Below are 19,300 nucleotides of genomic sequence, written 5' to 3' on the forward strand. Positions count from 1 at the left end.
TTAAAACTTTTATGTCTTGCCTCAGTGTACTCTTTAATTAAAATGTTTTTGTATAACAAAACACATAAAATGCAATAAGTATTTTAACTATAAATATGTGGTATAGTGGTTTGGTGATTAGCAAGACACACCTTAGTTAAGCTGCCTTTTTAAGTGAATGTCTCATTTTTTTCCCCTCGGTTTCTTATACGGTAAAGACATGCTCCTCTCCAAAGTGCTACTTTTCTCATAGCTGTGAATATTGGTTGTTAACCTGACCTTCCCCAAAAGCATGCTGGCATAGGTTCCAGCCGTGCTATGACCCATAACTGGACAGCATGTTTTCATTTTCTTGTCACTGAGCTGTAACATTAAATATAACATGTGCTCCCAGAATGACATCACTACACGGGCAAATTGTTCTCATTGACCTTCAGCTTTAAAACAAAATCAGTCTGACCAGCACTGTTTACTGCTTTTGGGTGTGTGTGTGTGTGTGTGTGTGTGTGTGTGTGTGTGTGTGAGAGAGAGAGAGAGAGAGAGAGAGACAGTGATTACATATTAGATAAATAAAAATAAAATTCAGCCTGTGTGGAACTACATAAGCATTGTGTTGTACTGTCTACTTCTACGTGTTTCTGTGTGTGTGTGTGCATGTGTGTGTGTCGAGGTTTGGTTTAGAGGTGAACTAGCATGACAGTAACTTCAAAAGCCTGAGGTATCAGATTCAGACATGGGCTGCTTTGCTTGGTCTGACAAATGAGGAACTGTTGTGCGGGAAGCAAAGGAATTTACAGCATCTACCTTTCATCTACACAGGTGGGCCTGTGTCTGCGTGTGTGTGAATGTGTGTAAATGTGTGTGTCTGTGTGTGTACATGTTTGTATATTTGCGTACGAGGGGGCATACGTATATATGTGAGTATGTAATTTGTTTTGTGTTTGTGTTTTGAAGAATTTGCAGTGCCTATATGCATATTATGATATTTGTGTGACTGTGTGTGTGTGTGTGTGTGTGTGTGTGTGTGTGTGTGTGTGTTTGCACTTTCACAATGGCGGGGATTTAGACAGACAAGTCACAACAATGATCCAGGAAGCCAGTGATCCCAAACACTTTACAGGTGGTTCAATGCTCCAGTTCAGTGCTTCTCACCATGAAGTCATTGTTCATGAAGTGGAGATGATTTAAATAGCCCCTGTAGGAAAACACATACAGACAAATGTGTGTCGATATAAATACACTTGCCAACAAACAGCCATGGATATGGTAGTAAAGTTTGACAGTAAAGGCAACACACTTTCAGGGATTATTTCCTCACTCAGGCTTGTGGGTCTTTCAGTGGGTGTCGGGTGACAGACAGGAAGCTGAGTGTATAGTGTAATGCTTGCACAATATGAAAACACTCACCTCAGGTACAATGAAATCACAATGAAACCCTGTGTAAAGTTAACATATTGGCCTGAGGGTGGAGCTACAGTAGAGGTTATAGTGCTCAAAATGGAGAGGGTTCATCTCTTGGTGACCATGAATATAAAAACAAACTTTCATGGCCATTCATCTGACCATTATATGTTTAGATAACTTGGCATATATCAAAGAGCTGGTCAAGAGCCAATTGGTTGCACAAGACAAAATCATTTTGGGGTCCTTCTCTGGGGACAATGCAAGACTTTCATGGCAGCTGTCAAGATTTATTCATCTGGAGGAAAGTTGTGGATGGAGAAACTGACACTGCCATTTTTGGTGCAGAGACATGTTGAAACAGTTTGCATGTGAAATGTCAGATTAAGCCTTATTCATAAAATCTACAGTTTCAGTTATGGCTGATGTACAAACAATGAGCCCGGCATTGCACACTAACTTATGTTAGTAATGAGTTGCATATGAGTGAGTCTCGGCTCCATATTCTAAAACTGTTTTTATGCATCGGGAGATTTTTGTGGTCTTTGGGTTTTGAGAATTTTTTTTTTTTTTTGTAACTCACATTTATTGCAATATTCATCATCTACAGGCACAATGACAGCAGCTGTTGTGTCCATGAATCCTTATTTTCACATACTTTTGGTTAAGAGTTGGATATCTTGTTTCCTATTGTATGTTTAATTATAATCATAATAGAACAAATGACATTTATCAATGTAAATAGATATTTAATTAAATGAAATTATAATAAGTGGACATACCCTGCTGCTTTCCTAGAGAGAATACACTTTTCAGTCTTTTACTTGTGCAATAATACAACAATAATGAACACTGAACTCAAACATGTATTCTGTTTTGTCTAGTGTAACCTTTGTTGGATAAAAATAATAGTTTGAGTCTACAAAACCTTAGTAAGAGTCAGTATCTTGAGCATCTAATTGATTTCATTGTTTCAATATATATTCACTTACAGTAGATATATGGAGACACTTTTGGGTTTAAAATATCAACACACTGAGATCAAACCTTTTGTTTGACAACTCAACAATGTGCCTTGATAAGCAAGTAGGCCCATTTAAGTGTATTCAAAGAGTGTATTTAACCAGCAAACAGTCAGATTTAGCTCATCTGTGTTTGTGATAACAGTATTGACTCTATATCTCTTTGCAGGGTCACAGACAAACACACACAAAGACTGGCAAAGACCACAGAAACACTTTTTCATTCAGTTTATTTTGTTAGTTAAATTTCTATAGCAGGTGAGGGAACATAACGGTCACGCGAGGGTTTTCTTGAGCATAGTTTTCAGAAGTCACAGTGTTTTAGACATGGACAAGAACATTAAAAAATGACAATGAAGAAGGAAGGGCCAAGAGGAAACTTAAAAACAAGGTGTAACAGTGAGACATTCCTACACACCTTCTCCTTCATGATCCTCCATCTGCCCCCTTTGCTCCACAAAAAAAAAAAAAGAGGCCTCTGCTCTAAAGTGTTGTCAACCCCTCCCTCCCATAACCCCCCCCCCCCCCCCCAAAAAAAAATGCAAAAAAAACTCCAAAACAAAACAACAAAACAAAAACAAACTCGGCAACAAATAGATATATTTATATATAATATATATTTACTCTTTAAAAATAGAACTTCAGTCTAGATACTAACATCTGTACAAACTACAAAAATAAATTTTTAATATAAATAATTTATATGGCATGAAATTAACAATTTTTTGAAATAAACTACAAACTAATGCAGGAGCTCCCCCCTCAACCACCCTCACTATAAACTCCTCATCACTGTCTGACAACACCTCCTGGCTCTATACGGTCTGATCCAACTGTAAATGGTGCTTTGCCCCTTTCGCTTAATTATTCACAACTGCACAGTAGCTACTTAACTCTTCTTTCATATTTACAAAAGAAAACAAAGCTGCCACTTTAAAAAAATGACATGAAACAAATAGATTGGCAAGTTTTTCCCTGCAATTTACCCTGGCAGTGATGAGACCAATACTGAACAACAACAACAACAGAAACTTTGTAAAGCAAATGAAATGGTAATCCTAAGAATGAGAGAACAATGTGGCATACATGAGGTTTGCATTAACAAGAAGAGTGAGACATTAGAAAGTGAGTCAGAGTAGGCTGAAGCATTAAAAAGACTGAGCCAGTTTACATAATGCAATCATTGCACAGGGTCACAACAACATGAGCATGTTCCAACCCTAAAGCAGCCAGCACAGAAAAAGGAGAAAATAATAATAATAAAACAAAATTACTCCCTTTGCATTGGATTTTATAATTCCCTTTCAAAAATAATACAAGGAGGTGAATGACACTCCGTGTCAAATGTGAACTTCACCCACTGTAGAGCTTACAAAAACTGCAGAAGAAAAAAAAAATCTTATCACAGCTCCTTCAAGTAGTTTAAAACTGCAGAGAACACTGGGACACGCAGATTTTAACATTAAATATGAATTAGACGTGACCCTGTCGGCATGGTGACAGACAGATGGTAAGATGATGGTGATAAATGACAAACATCCATCTACTACTGCTTCTTGACAAACATTCCGTGTCTGGATGAGTCTGAGACGAAACAGGTAAAACATACTGTATATACACTAAAGCATGAACATAATACTGCGCTCTGACTGCTGTGATAACAAGGCAAGGGGATATACTGAAGGCACGGCGGTTACTACTGCTAAGAAAACAGTATCTGCTGTGTAATTCTCTGCTTTGCACACTGCAGTGCACACTGTGACAGAGAATGTCTATACTTAAAACACAAGAGAGAGTGTGTCAGATGCAGAATATCTCACAGTATAACACTGTGTAGAAAGTGTACTGACTTAAGCAAGAAGGAGAAGAGGGGGGTACTGCATTTTTAAGGCAAATCACTTAAAATTATTTTGAAGTGTAGCAGCAAAAAAAATAAAAACAAAAAAAACAAAACAAACAAACAAACAAAAAATAATACAAATAGAAATAAAACACTGACCATGTATGTTCAATAGCCTAATATCTTAATAACATCTCACTTTCTGTGGACACTTTTTACATATAGCACATTTCTTATTCTATACACTGTGGGGGGGAAAAAAATCAACCACCCCACAAAAAAATAATCTTTTACATCTGAACTTTTAGACAAGAGTATACCCAAGTTATACAGTACTCTTTTAAATAGCTTCCCTCTTTTTTAGTATTAAAATATATACTCATAGATTTATATAATTCTTAAAACAAGTCATTTTTTTCTTAATATGTCCTTGAAATAAATCCTCTCCTTTTTTGTGTAAAGTCTATGTACAGTTGAGAGTTCAAGAAATGATGTGACGCCAAGCAGGGGCGTCAAGGTGCTCTGGGAAGCAGCCAGAGACTTGTAGAGAGAAGGCACAGTGTGTGAGGGAGTCTAGCAATCTTTGGCTGCTTGGATCCTCAACCCACCTGCAGCAGAAAAACAGAGAAGAGAGAAAAGAATTAGACATTGATAAACTGGCAACAAACAAAGAGAAATGAAGGACAGAAAAACTAGAAATGTTAAACGTTAAGCTCTCAATAATTTTGTCAGGTAAACCTAAGATTGACAGTTGGCTGACTCACCTTGTGTCTTGCCGAGCTGATGCTCTGTCTGGCACTGTGTTGCTTCCAAGTCCTGGATCTCTAGAGAGTCTCTCTTACATGAAGAAAAGTTTGTTTTGTCACTACAAGTCCTCTTAGCAGCCTCAAAACAGTCCGACTCACTGTCCGTGTCAAAACCTTCATGCATGTAGCCCTGGTACGCCGCCCCTGGCAAGGTTGGATGCACAGCCACCGTCACGGAGGCTGTGGCTGTAACCATGGTAACAGGCCCCCCAGTTGAGCCTTGTTGTGTCGGCAGGGCGGAGGTGCTATTGCTATAGCTTTGCCCTTTAGTCCTGTTTGGCTGAGGCCCTCTGCCGTTCTGAAGCCTGGGGCCGCTTTGACAAGTTCTCCCAGGGAAGTGAGCTCTGTCGCTGGGTAAGTGTTGGCTGGGCTGAGCTTGGAGCCTGTGGAGACCCGGCTGCTGCTCCCGCTTGCTTCCCTCCCAGCATGTAACCTGGGAGCTGAGAGGTGACTGTGCATTGGGTGAAGATTCATTCATCGGCTCTATCCTCCCACAAGTGCCAGTTGCATTTTCTTTGAATGGCTTTACCACCTACAACAAACACATGTTCACAATTTACTTTGAGAGAAACCCACGAATTTGAAGATCACTTAATCATACAAGAGGGGTTGCTATCTTATCTGTGTGGTCATGCAACGTACCGTGAGCTTGGGGAAGCTGGGGTTCTTGCTGGCTTCCAGCAGTATATGAGATGTTGCAGGTGGGATGTTGGTGTGCGATGTGATGTACGCACTCCGGTCACAGTACTTATATTCCTCTTCCCCGATCCCTGAAGTGGTGGTCATCTCGGAGTAATACTCCGAGTCTGATGATTCCGAAAACGCTTGTTGACGCGATGAACGTGGGTTGTGGTGCCCAGTGTAGTACCCATGGTGGGTCATGGGTGGGGGAAGTGGGGGTTCGGGGGAAGGCGTGGGCAGGCGGCTGGCATTGTCAACGGGGGTGACCTCAGCTGGAGGCCCCATCATGGAAAGGAGGACTGGCAGGAGAACTAAGCCATTCAGCATCCCCAACACAGTCAGGATGGCCAACACAGCAAAGAAATACCTGAAAGAGAGAGAGAGATGAGAGACGTTAGTTTGAACTTGAACCTAAAAAAATCTTGTAATCATCCTGTAATCTCTCTTTACCTCGCTGAAACCAGAAGTGAAGGTGAAACATAGTAAGACCAATGAGCACGACCACACCTTTCTTGTTAGCTAGTGGCAGATGCTAATTGTTGACTCAGTTTAGTTGAGGTCAGGCGATATCAAAGCACCTCTGTGTTTGCACTGAACAGGTCTGCTAACCCTTGATTGCACAGACACATGCATTACAAAGTGCATAATGTGCACATACTCCCAGTCACACAGAGCCACAATCCATTTAGTCTTGTTTTCTTTTGAATCTTAAGTTTTGTTGGGATTTGGTTTAATTCAGATGGATTTAGAGGGTCAGCAAAACTCAGGACACTTTTACACAAAGCGGGAAACATTTCATCTCTGACATTTTTTTGTTGTTGTTTAAGTTTTTTTATAAGACTACGGTGTCCCGATGTTTTATGCGGACACGAACGCACATACACACATGCGCGTGCACAACTCCAAACACACACGTAGTTGGCACATGAGGAAGGGAAGTAGCTCAGGGGAAGAAGTCAGGGAAAGCCCAGTGTTTGTGTATCAAAGGCAGTGGGGGGGGGTGAGGGGTGCAAATCTGATTCCCCACTCAGTCCAACTAAAACATGCTTTGATGCCTCCACTGCTGCTGCTACAAGACTTTCTCTCGCTCTGTTTTTCACTCACACTGTGCATATGTGTGTGTGTGCATTTTTTTTTTTTTTTTTTTTTTTTTGTGTGTTCGTGCATCTCAGTGGAGCTCTGAGGAGGCCAGGGGTGGAGGCAGGCCACAAGAAAGAGCTCTCCAAGAAAATTAGAGAGGACTCCACTTAAACACTAACAGAAAGCAGAAAGAGAGAGACAGTGAGATGCTAACCACCAGCCAGACTTGAAGAGGTAAAAAAGAAAGATGGAGGGGAAAAAAAATGATTGTTGGAATAAAGAAAAAAAGAAAAGCAAACAAGGACAGGGATAATAGCTGCGGAGTGTTCTGGAAACGTGCTCCTCTCCTCTGAATGGACTACTACTACAGTTATTACTACTAATTCACTTGACAAAGGTCACTCTTCAGGAAAAAGTTCGTGGCTTGCATGTTGGGTGTGATTTCACAACCCTTATTTAAACCAATTTCAGCCCACTGCTCCTTCTAACATGTTTCCCCCTTCCCTCTTTAACCGCCGTCCTTGTTTTACTCCTTTATCAGAAGCATAACGCATGTCATCCTAACCAGCTTTGACACAACACCTCAGGGAGATATTTTCAGTTTCTTGCTGTCTGCTCCAACCACGACTGTCTCTAAACTACACACAGATATTGGATTGGCGTGCTTCATTGAACTGAAGCACATTCACGAGCAGGGCGCTGAAATCACAAACAAGGTCATCTTTGTTTTCATGGCACAGCATTGGAGTCCACTTTTGAGCTCTCTTGATTATTTTACTCAAAGCTACACTTAAACATCTTTACATAGAGGGGGTGTTGGGGGGGGGGGGGGCGACAAGAGAGGAGTGAGACAGAAAGAAAGAGAGTGAGACTTTGGTGGGACCTCCAACAGCGTCTCACTGTTAGGAATTCTGTTGTTTATATAAACTGTAATCTTTTCCATTCGTTGTCGGGGCCTGGGGAGTCGTGTGTGTATGTGTGTGTGAGTAAGAGAGCGTAAGTGTTTACATGCCTGTACATATGTGTATTTTTCCTGTGTGTGTGTGTGTGTGTGCACGCATATGTGGCCCGCATGTGTGTGCATGCATGCTACGTAAGTGTCTGTGTGTGAGAGATGACTCTGAGCAGAGCTGAATTAGGCTTGCTGTTTATTCAGTGCATTACAAGGCCAGGAGATGTTTACAGCAGTATATATATGCTACTCCCCAGCTAGCCAGCTCTGGCTTGCCCCATTCACCCGACCACAGCTACAGCCACAGCTAAACAAGACCTCCAACAGAGATACTAGACCCCTCTGTCTCTTTCTCACCCTGTTCTCTGAAAATGATCTCTATCTGAAGCCTGGAAGAAAAGACGAAAAACAAGATGCTGAAAATTCTCTCGAATGACTCCCTTCATCCCAGTCCAACTTCCACTTATTTTTTTCTCTATTGCTACATATTTACACCTCTTTATCTTTCAATCCAGCATTGTAGGGGATCCATTCATCTGACAATCATCTACCCACCCACCAGGACTTCATATCCCTGCGAGGAAGCCACCCTCAGAGTACTTCTCCTCCTCTCTCCGCCTGTCTCTGTTTCTGCAGAAAAACTCAGCTTTTTATGTCATGGAGGCCTGTTGCAGTCTGTGAGCTCAAGGTTGTGGTTTCGGGTTTGGGCCGAGACCACATTCGGCTGAAAAACATCGAGCTATTCGCCTTTTTTTCCACTCTGACCATGAAACACTGGTAGAAAACACACACACACACACACACACATATACATAGACACACAGTTTACACTTTCACACGCACACACACAGACGCACATGCACATACACACACACACACACACACACACACACACAGGGGAGTGATATCTGTTGGTGGGCTACACACCAGAGCAGTTCAAATTTAGCTCCACTTTTTATTACGGCACCTAACATGGAGGGAGAGAATGCCAAACGGATGATAGGAATTTTAACAGATTCCCTTGTGTGTGTTTGTGCGAAAGAATCAGTGAGAACGAGTGAGAGAGAGAGAGACACCACCCAGTGGGTAGCAGAACACTTCCATGTTTACGAGCAGCTGCTACACACCCTTGATGTTTTCCCCATTTGTTGTGCTCTGAGACTGGGGAGTCGGATGTGTGTGTGTGACCAGAGTGACAGAACCAGGTGCATATTTGTCACTCACATATTTGTGTGTGTGTGTGTGTGTGTGTGTGTGCGCGTGTGCATAAATAGGGGTGTAACATTTCCACCTGCATGCATCCTTGACCCCCCACAAGGCTTCCTCCCATCCCTAAGTGTGGCTAGACAACTGGCTCCACACATACACACAGACACGTACACACAGCAGTGGTGTAAAACCAAAACACTGCTTCTTGTTAAGGTAACATATGGGCTGTGGACGTTGTCGACACCTCTGCTGCCCAAGTGAGCACTGTCACTCTTTCTCACATCGGCACAAAGTCAGCACAACTTTCTAAAAAGCATACATACAGAGCTACACACACAAACAGACGCACATACACAAACATCTCACCTCATGATGAAGTCAAACTCTGACCCTGCCAGCATGAGAACGCCCAGCAGCGTGGAGATCGCTCCGTCAACCACCGGGGCAAACATGTGCTCTAGAGCCACCGCCGAGCGCTTGTTTCTGTTGCCAATCGCTGTCAGGAAGCCCTGTGGCGGACGGGGAGGTGGGGAAGAGAAATGAGTTGGAAATCTTGCCGATCACACAAAAGTTGTGCTTGCGGCGGAGCTTGGCACGCTTCAGAATTCCTGTCTTTGGTTTTGCTGGGGATCGCTGCACTACACTACAAGACAGTACATTATGCTAGAGAGCTGCCAGCATGAACCAGGAAGCCAAAAGTTCCCTAGTAAATCTTTAATCACACTTATTTTACCTTAATCACTTTCCATTTCAGGCATAAAGCCACAGGAGCCTGTGCCATGTACTTTAAAATGACTAAAATCTTTGCAAAAGGCTGCAGCCTACTGCTTTTATAAAATGGCTACAAATCCTTACACAGAGAAACAATACATTCATTCAATAATCAAAGGTATTACCACAGGTTAAATGTAATTCTTCCCTGGGATATGCAAATCCTCATAAAACTAGCTGTACACTTGTGTTTTTCATTCATATTCTATACATTCATACATTTTCTTATGTGGCCACATGTTGGTGTATAGTAGGTATTCCCATGAGTCTGCTCTAACTCACCAGTGCAATGTGAACAGTGAACTCCACTCCGATGCCCACAGAGGCGATCAGGATGACCACGGGGATGGCGCTCAGCTTGATGCCAATCAGACCCATGATGCCAAATAACTCCACCGTCATCATGGCCAAGATAAACACCTGAACAGAAGACAGAGAAACCGGTTTCAACTGCCAATAGTTGAGAAATAGTCAGATGATGAGGAAACAAGCAAGTACACAGTAAAACAAAAATAAAATCACATAAACAATAAGAGTGAATGTGTTTTTCTTTAATGACTGAGTTGAGCCCCTTTGCTGCTTCACCCCACACAATCTTTGACCCTGCGCTCAGGCTCTCAACCACATGGCATCAAATTACCCACCCTTAGGCTATACGCCCCCTCCCTTCCTTATCTTACTTTTCTTCCTTCCTTTAGGCGGTTGAAATGATTGACAGTGCCTGAGACAACAGAGTGAGGGCACTCTGTCAGTCCGAACACACCAAATTTATGTACACTAGGCAAGTTCTCTATCACGTGATGGCAGCCTGCAATGCATATTTTATTGTTGTCAACATTTTAATGCAACATCTTAGCAATGCAGTGTTTGAGTTTACTATTGTCTTAGAAGAAAATGTGTGATGTTACTGTAAACCGCAATACAAAAAGGAACAACAAGTCTTAGCAAACAAGGAAGAGAAAACGGTTCCCGGCCAACGGGAGCTTTTGATCCCAGCAGGGGCTACGAGCTGGGGCACGGTTAAATTGGAAATGATAAAAGCTGTTTTACTGCTCGACCACATACAGGCTGGGTGAGACCTTCACGGGCCGGCTGATGCTTGGAAACCATGCATGCATGTAGCTGTGCCTCTCTCTCTCTCTCTCTCTCTCTCTCTCTCTCTCTCTCTCCCTCTCTGTGTCTGAGGAGATTGGGTTGTGTTGCTGTCTCAATCAGTGCTGCTAGGGAGCGCTGCATAAATGAAATACATTCCAACTGAAACAGGCACTGCCGTTGTGTTACATTTCACCCCCCACCAACGGTCAGGGATATGTGGATTTGTGTATGTGTGTGAGTCTGGGGGGCCCTTAAGGACCACCGGTCCCACCAGCTTGTGTGTGAAATGTTTTCCAAACACTGCACACTCAGACTGTCTCTTTCTCTCTCTCTCTCTCTCTCTCACACACACACACTCTAATTCACACACACACACACACACACACACACACACACACACACACACACACACATATCCCTGATGGATGGGTTGAGCAGGCTAAGGTCGCAACTGGGCAGATCTGTCCTGTCCCCAAGTCTCTCCCTCTCCCTCTGACAAAAGCTGTGAGGGAGTTGGAGGTAGAGGCTTCAGGAGGGCAAAGCCTTTCTTGCTCCTTTGCATTTCCTTTTCTAAGGCCGGCCCAGCCTACATTAGAATGACAAAGGTCCCCGTGTGTGGATGTGAGTGTGTGCGCACTGGCCCTCCACAGAGAAAAAGGGGCCCCCTAGACAGTGTTATTGAGCTGTGCTGAGAAGGGTGAGAAGAAAGTGAGAGGAAGAAGAGAGCGAGGAAGGGGGTAATGATGTTGTTGAGGGAGGATGAGGAGGAAAAGGTGAGACAGAAACAGGCAAAAATTGAAAAAGAGGGGCAAAAGGAAGGATGAGGAGGAGTGGGACATGATGAAGACTTTTTGGGGAAACTGATTGTTGGCTTACAATGATGCCGGCGGTCCAGGGGTTGAGCAGGAGAATCGCACAGACCAGGAAGGTGCAGGCCAGCACCACGCTGATCGACAGCAGGAACCAGTGTCTGAGGCCAATGTACTGCTCCCAGAACAAGAAGGGGTATCCGTTGGGGTAGTTGAACACACCCTTGCGGCCAAACTCGTCACAGATGGCCCGCACGCTCTCGATGGCCTCCACGAAGTCACTAGCCTGGCGAAGGCCGTTCAGGTAGAAGGGGAACTGGGCAAACTCCAGGGGCTCTGCAGCTGGGACTGCAAGAGAGGATGAGATTTTAGTTCATACTACAAGTCATTTTCAGGTGTATACACTCTGGCCAAAATCATACGTGTAAGATAAGACACTTACTGCGCAGATTCTCCCCCGTAGTGTCATACTTGTCGTGAATCCACTCTCTGGGATGGGGGTAGAAGTTGGCCTGGGAGGCAGCGTAGCCCAGAGGATCATTACTGACCCAAACTGTCAGGTAAATGTAAAACACCTCCGGAGGGATCAGACCCTCTGCGTCTACCAGCCGTCGAGACGTCAACTGGAGAAAAATGATTCATTTCTTGTCAGAATGATTGGTAAAAAAACAGCTAATAATGTAGTTGTCTACAATGCCACACACCTTGTCATGGACAGGACATGTGGATTCTGTTTTAAAGTCGTTGTTTTTTTCTTTGCCGCTCTTGGACATACCTGGCTGTAGTTAAAAGGGTCTTTCTTGGAGCCGGTCTGGATGAGGAGTTTGTACGCCAGAGCTCCGTCCTCTGTGCCGTTACGATAGCTGTCAGCGGTAATCCTGCCTGCCTGCCAGTCAGCATCAAACGCAGCCTGAAGACCTGCGTGTAAAACACACACAGAGGAGAGAGGATTATTGGGGTTGTCATTTATAAATATTATGATTTCCATTATCATAAAATTATAGGAGTTTTCCTGCCTGTCTGTCTGTGCGTGCAGTGACGTTGACAGTATGAAATATCACATTTCTTTTTCCGTCTCTCTCTCTCTCTTTTTTTTTTTTCTCAGCTGGCTCTGATTGACCTGTTAGCTATTACTTCCTCCTGACTGGGCCTCTGACACGTCCTAGCCTGAGGACACACATACACACACACCAACACACACACATGCAAAGATAACCTGTGACCCCAACCCGTCTACTCCACCACCCCTGAGCCCAGGTGGATGGGGGTAAACAGCGTGACTGAACTCTGAACTTTCACTCACCCTTTGCACATTCTCACCCCCACACACACACACTCACACCCATTCACTCCTGTCCTTAGTAAAAAGCACACCTGAAAAAACCTGTTGCACCCTCCACTGGCCCTGATATCATTATCAAAACCCCTCAGGGGGGAAAGAGAGTGAGTTATTGCATGACTCATTCAAAAAAAAAAAAAAAAAAAAAACATCCCTCAGCTTGATTTCTTACCTCTGAGCCAGTCATGGAAGTAGTGCAGCCACATGCGAGGCAGCTTGTTGTCGCTGTCTCTGACCACGTATTTAACAGAGTTGAAAGCGTTGTGCAGCTGGATCAGCAGCCTCTGTGACCGAGCGTAATCAAATCCATCCATGGTCACCAGGTACATGTTGTAGAAGGAGAAATACTTAAACTGGGCGTCGATGAAATCATACTCCTTGGTGTCGCGTGGCACAATGTCGGTCAGGTAGAGGCCGTCGTGCACCATGGTGGTCCCATACAAGCTGAGGCCCAGGAGGCCAAGGAAGAGGACCACCACGATGGCTTTGCTTTTCGGCTTGAGGAGCAGAGGTGCGTATTTCTCCCTGGCGAAGCTGGACAGGTTCCAGTGCAGAAAAGGAAGTGGGACGCACTTCTTTCCTGATTTTGAGTCCTCCACCTGGGCTAGGAGGTCCCGTGTGGAGCTGGAGGTAGGGGTGAAGAGCTGGGAGCCGTAGGGGTCTGGCACTGAGGTGGTGGTTGGGGAAGGTGTGACGGCTAGAGGAAGGAAATACAAGCAGCGTATTAGTGTTTTGGGATCATGATTTACTTAAAATACTTCAAGAAGAATTGGAGAAAAAACATAATTATGAGGAGCTTAGTGTAACTTTATTCACCTTGAGCCTGGGAAGTAGGGCAGAGGATGATGGAAGGAGGGCTGGTGGAGATCTGTGAGGTAGGTGGTAGAATTGTAACAATATGCTGTCCTGCTGCGTCACACTGAGTGAACGCCTGCACCGTGGTGGTGATTTGGGTGCTGGTGGTGATCGTGGATCCCGCAGCGTACTGGTGCGTGTGTGCTGTCGCTGTCGTGGGCGTGTGCGGCTGCTCTCCGGCGTCCGACAGCTCGTGCGGAGAGAGGTGGATGACGCGGTCGGAGCAGGGGCTGTACAGGCAGCAGAGGACGTCCAAACGCTTGTCCTCGCGTCGGTGGAGGTCCAAACTGAGGATGGCGGGGAAGATGAGCAGCACCATGGCGAAGTTAAACACAACCACAATGGCCGCCTGGGGAGAGAAATACAGAGAGAAAAACAAAGTGAGAAAGAGACAGAGAACAGTATGTGAAATTACAGGCACCCTACCCCAGCTGGGGAGAGTCAGAGCTCCTTCTTATTTTTTTATTTTTTTTAGCGTCCCAGACCACAGCCCAAAAAGTAAAGAAAAAGCCTTACTCTAAATCACCAGCCAGGAATACTAAGCAAGCCAGGAGGGGAGAGGGAGAGAGAGACACAGAGAAAAGAAAGAAAAGAGAGCCAGAAAGAAAGAATGAGAGAAAGAAGCAGGGGGGAGAATATATATGCTGCGAGTCTGAGCAAAACTATCACCCTCCACCACCACCACCACCACCACCTCCCCACTCACTCCAGCCCCTGAAGCTGACATTCTAACTGGCTGTGGTTTCCAGCGTGTATACGTCTGTGTGTGTGTGTTTGTGTGTGTGCTTGTGTGTTTCGGACCACCCACAGTTAGTCACAGATCAGAGCAAACCGCTTTGAAGGGGCCAGTGATATACTGATCCACTTCTCCCTCCCTCTTCCCTCTCGTTCTCTCTCTGTCTGCTTCTCTCTGTTCATCACTCTCTTTGCTCTGATTATTCCACATTACACACACACACACACACACATTTATGCACATATACAGACACACGCAGAGACACGTACACTCAAAAAATGTTGGCCCTGTAGGTGCAGTGGCAATAAAACTGGGAACAAAGGCTTTCCCTGCTCTGAATAAATGTCACCTCTCTTAAGTTATCTCCTTCATTTTCAAAGGAGCCTCAGGCCTCTCGGTGTGCGATTGTGTGTACATGTGTTTATGTCTGTGCGCATGCGGTGTGAGGGTGTGTGCGCAAAACATACCTGCAAAGAGAAAGCTCGCAAGGCAGGGATGGGTACAAGAGCAGCCATAAAGAACGCAATCATGTTGTTGATGGAAGTCAGAGCCACACTGGTGCCAGTGCGACGCAAACAGTCTCCTGTCCGTTCCTTTAAAACAAACACAGATACAAGTCAGACAGAGGAGAGGAGAGGAGAGGAGAGGAGAGGAGAGGAGAGGAGAGGAGGCTCTTTAAGGTACCTTGAAGGGGATGTTAATTCCAGTTTCTGTGAAGGAGTGAGCCAACAGAAACATGTCATCCACACCAATCCCCAGTGCCAGGAAGGGAAGCACCTGGGATGGGAAACACATCAATGGAGAACAAAGGGTCAGAATGAGCATTTTAAGTGTGTGACATCAAAATCTGGGCTTTAAATCAGCATCTAGACCAAAAGACCAGCAAGATTTATGACCAAAAAATGCCAGTAAACTGTAAAATGTATGAAGGTTCCTTTGTGCTGTACCTGTGTGGTGGCAGCGTTGAAGGAGAGGCCGAGCAGGGAGCAGAGTCCCAGTCCGGCGGCCACTGACAAGGCCACCAACAGCACCCCGGCCAGCCCCACGGCCCCCTGGGACTTAGCACAGTCCCACCTTAGCATGGTCACACAGGCATAGGCGAGCTAGAGAGAAGACATCCATATTAAATATCAGTTATTCCACAGTAAATATTTTTCATTAACTCACTAGCCTGACTTAAATCAGGTAATGTGCTCACCATGAGCAGGTATCCTCCGGCCACCCTGATGACGCTGACATCGGAAAAGGATTTCATGATGTCGTTGAGGGTGGTGGTGGAGAAAGCATGGATGGACTGGCTGGAGTTAGCTGGGATACTCTGATGGACCACCTGAGGGAAACAAATTAGTTGGTTATTAAGCTGTGCAAAGTATCACAATTATAGAAAGTCAGTACATCATTTTCTGCAAATGTTCAATTCAATTTGTAGAAGTAGAAAAAGACACTGGAATTTAAAATTTGATCGTCAAGAGCAGGATGCTGAAAACCCCAGACTGATAGTTAAGTGCATATACACACACCACCAGTGGCAGCCCCAAGCCTCTACTACAACCTTGAAAGAAAAAGAAAAGGACCCCTCTCCCTTTGAAATGTGTATGTGTGTGAAAGTGAGTATGAATGTGTATGTGTGAGTTTCTCATGTGCTAGCATGTGTGTGTGTGTGTGTGTGTGTGTGTGTATGACAACTGAGGAGTAATGAGCACAGATGCCAGAGGTTGTGAGGTCAAAGGTGAAAGGGATGGGATCGCATGGCTCAGGAGGCTGCTCCCTCCACTCGGTGCCATGAATGGACTGAAGCTCCCCGGAGCTGTTTACCCCTTTGCATTTCATCATCATTCGCTATCCCCAACAGACCTGTTCTTGTTTTGTAACGGTACAGTACGACGTAACCTCTCAGTTTACGTTTTAGTTTGGTTTCCGCTCCCCTCGTCCACATGTCCCTCACTTCCCTCCCTCCCTCTCTCTCTCCTTACCCTCACCATGGTGGGTGTCAGCTATCACAGCAACAGCTTGTTCCTATAACTAGGGCTCTGACAGAGAGAGATGATTGACCTACCACACACACACAAACACACACACACACACTCATACACCCACACACACAAACGTATACACATACCTACTGCCTTAGTCTACCCTGCAATTCGCTTTACAAGTGAGCTGAAGACTGATGGAATTCAGACCCTGCAGAATGAGTCCCATGCAGTACGTGAATCCATGTGTGTGTCCGTGTGTGTGTTTGTGTGTGTGTGTACCAAAGCAAAACAAGCCTGAGTAGGGACAAGGAAATGCCTCCTCATTTTTCTCATCCTCTTTCTATTTCCTCGTGGTGGCTACAACAATAATCTCTACTTGTGTCCAGCTTTCCCTTGAAGTGTGTTCACTTGAATGTACATGAAATCTGTGTATATGTTCGCACCTCCACAAACTTCCTCTGCCAGGACTCGAGGATAGCGGTAGCCTTTTCTTCATTCCAGTTGATGTCATGGATCTCATAGTCGTCTTTAAAGTGCTCGTACAGCTGCTTAGGACTCATCAACAGGAACATGGTTTGGAGAGCCTCCGCACTGCAAAACACAAAGTGTAAGCTTAGGACACATCAGAGACGTCAGACTTCCCCTTTAAACATGGTTTATTGTGTGTTGAGCTGAGTTGAAACCTCCATTGCATCATTAGCTCACAACTAGCACATCAAAAATCATCCTGTTTGACTGTTTAAATGTTCGTGTTATCACTAAACCTGAGTCCTATTGGAGTGCGCCCCGCTGTGAATGGCTAAAAGCAGGTGCTGTTTCTTCTAGGATTTGTCTGCCTGCCTGCCTTCCTGTCTGCCAATGTAAACAGCCAAAAGCAGGTGTTATCTAGTCTGTCTGTCTGCTGATCTCCAGGCTTCGATCCCAGATGTCCTCAGGTTTTCTTGGCACCGGCACAGTGAGCAGCAGTGCTGCTCAAAATATGAAAGAAATGATCGTAAATCACATCCAAGAGTAAGTGTGGCTCTTGCAGATGGGACTGGAATCCTCTTTCACTCAAGGCTCTGTTGAGCCTGTGTGGGTCATGATCTGGGCTTTGACCCAATGCTGTCACTCCATTTGTATTGGCCATGCTGTTAAACCCAGCTGAAGTCGATAGGAAAAAAAACAAGACTCTGGAGAACGTCTAATTAAGAGACGTGTCAGCTTCAGAAAAATGTGAATTTGTCTGTTTTTTCCCTACTTCTATTTCTTCTTCTCCTTTGGTCGCTTACACAACAAAAGTGTAGCAGGGTGTGGGGGGACTTTATGTGGCTGTCAATCATCTTTAATTGGCCTATCCCGGACCTGGGTCATGCAGGAAACCGATCCCACTCAGTGCGAGGCATTCCTAGCATGTGTCTGTTGGGTTATTAGGGGTTACACAGATTCCACAGTCACGGCGGCTCACAAGCTGATGAGTGGACTGGCTTGCCTGCTCGGCTGGCACACGACCCCCCCCCCCCCTCCCCCTCCCTTACCATTACATTTGCCAATAAGACAAGAGCAAACTTACTCTGTAAAATCACCTGAAACTGCAGGGTCTAATCTGTCTTTACATGCCTTAATGAACACACACCTCAGCAGAGTATCTTGGCTGTTTTTGACCCGCCCTCCCAGGATCAGCTCCTCCTGCCAGTGCATGAACTTCCGGCTGAAACCATGGCAACCACCCTGGAGATGCCTAGCAATGTCAGGACTCTGAATGGAAGGAGGGCAGACGGAGAAACATAGAAACATGTTAGGTGCATCTGTATCTTCTGAGTGTCACTTTCTTTATGTCCTCACAGATTTATGAGTGAAGTTGAATTTTTTTTGTGTGAGTTTACCTCTCCTTTCTCCTTGTTGGGTGCACTAAGGGGGCAGTCGGGGTCTGAAGGGTCTAGACAAGACCTGTTCATGTAGGCATGGCCCACCTACAGAATTAAACAATATTACAGAAGTCTCAGTATAAAGAAAAAGGTATGCAACTAGATGAGTAAGCAAGTAATTGTTCTTGAGTCTTTCATTCAGTAAATCTGTCAGCGTGTAGTTCAATGACCCACCTGGGCTTTGTCCAACATCTCCTTAAATCCTTCCAGCGAGGTGAACTGACTCAGTTCCTCCATCAGCTTGACTGGATCTAGATTCATCCACTGGATGTCTGGCATACCCCTGGAGAGCAAAGAAACACTTATGACTTGGTAACTTGAAGAAGTAAAAGAACATTATCACGTTGTGCCTGCAAGGCTACATGGCTTTGCAGTCCTGCTCACGTTAAATTTGAGCAGAGAAACTTTCAGTTCAGTTTAATTCTCGCTCCCTGGCTGTGCTGGGCTTCGCGAGAGGTTAGCTGCAGATACAGGATAAAATAGCGTTTATTATCCTGTTTCACGCTGCCACAATGCCCAGGGAAAAGGCAGGGTGGCTGCCTGCTCACTTCCATTCCTCAATGTCCTGCACTGAGTCATAAAAATTACCTCTGCCTCCCAAACATCTTGATAAGGAGGGAGGGAAGGGGAGAGGCTGAGGGGATGGAAGGGAGGGAAATAGGTGAGGGATGAAAGAAGAAGGGAAAGGGGGACATTAACACTATTTGCCGTGTGACGTTCGCTGACAAAGAACCTATTTCTGAGCCTCACCAGTACCGCCTCCTTCTTCTTCATAGGATAAATCATTTTGCTCTATATTACCATCTATAAATCTACTTCATTCTATGTTTTTGTCATGTTTT

At 44.8% G+C, this 19,300-nt stretch overlaps 1 protein-coding gene across 1 annotated transcript in view; it reads right to left on the minus strand.

Moving 5' to 3' along the window:
* Window positions 1–2,942: 2,942 nt before the first annotated feature.
* ptch2 (patched 2) overlaps window positions 2,943–19,300 on the minus strand; it is a 30,576-nt gene continuing 14,218 nt past the window's right edge. Inside the window, exons 6-23 of the mRNA XM_071491829.1 lie at window positions 18,633–18,741; window positions 18,417–18,503; window positions 18,167–18,288; window positions 16,995–17,142; window positions 15,774–15,905; window positions 15,523–15,678; window positions 15,260–15,352; window positions 15,043–15,168; window positions 13,801–14,188; window positions 13,157–13,681; window positions 12,421–12,563; window positions 12,088–12,268; window positions 11,713–11,993; window positions 10,024–10,161; window positions 9,337–9,479; window positions 5,691–6,096; window positions 5,007–5,580; window positions 2,943–4,850 (exon numbers count right to left, since the gene is read on the minus strand). Of these exons, the coding sequence (XP_071347930.1) occupies window positions 4,816–4,850; window positions 5,007–5,580; window positions 5,691–6,096; window positions 9,337–9,479; window positions 10,024–10,161; window positions 11,713–11,993; window positions 12,088–12,268; window positions 12,421–12,563; window positions 13,157–13,681; window positions 13,801–14,188; window positions 15,043–15,168; window positions 15,260–15,352; window positions 15,523–15,678; window positions 15,774–15,905; window positions 16,995–17,142; window positions 18,167–18,288; window positions 18,417–18,503; window positions 18,633–18,741 (3,787 nt within the window). The 3' untranslated portion in view covers window positions 2,943–4,815. The remainder of the gene's footprint in view (window positions 4,851–5,006; window positions 5,581–5,690; window positions 6,097–9,336; window positions 9,480–10,023; window positions 10,162–11,712; window positions 11,994–12,087; window positions 12,269–12,420; window positions 12,564–13,156; window positions 13,682–13,800; window positions 14,189–15,042; window positions 15,169–15,259; window positions 15,353–15,522; window positions 15,679–15,773; window positions 15,906–16,994; window positions 17,143–18,166; window positions 18,289–18,416; window positions 18,504–18,632; window positions 18,742–19,300) is intronic.

Source organism: Trachinotus anak, unplaced genomic scaffold, assembly GCF_046630095.1.
Source record: "Trachinotus anak isolate AG129_WGS33_773 ecotype Australia unplaced genomic scaffold, CSIRO_AGI_Tana_v1 ptg000012l, whole genome shotgun sequence".
NCBI lineage: Eukaryota > Metazoa > Chordata > Actinopteri > Carangiformes > Carangidae > Trachinotus > Trachinotus anak.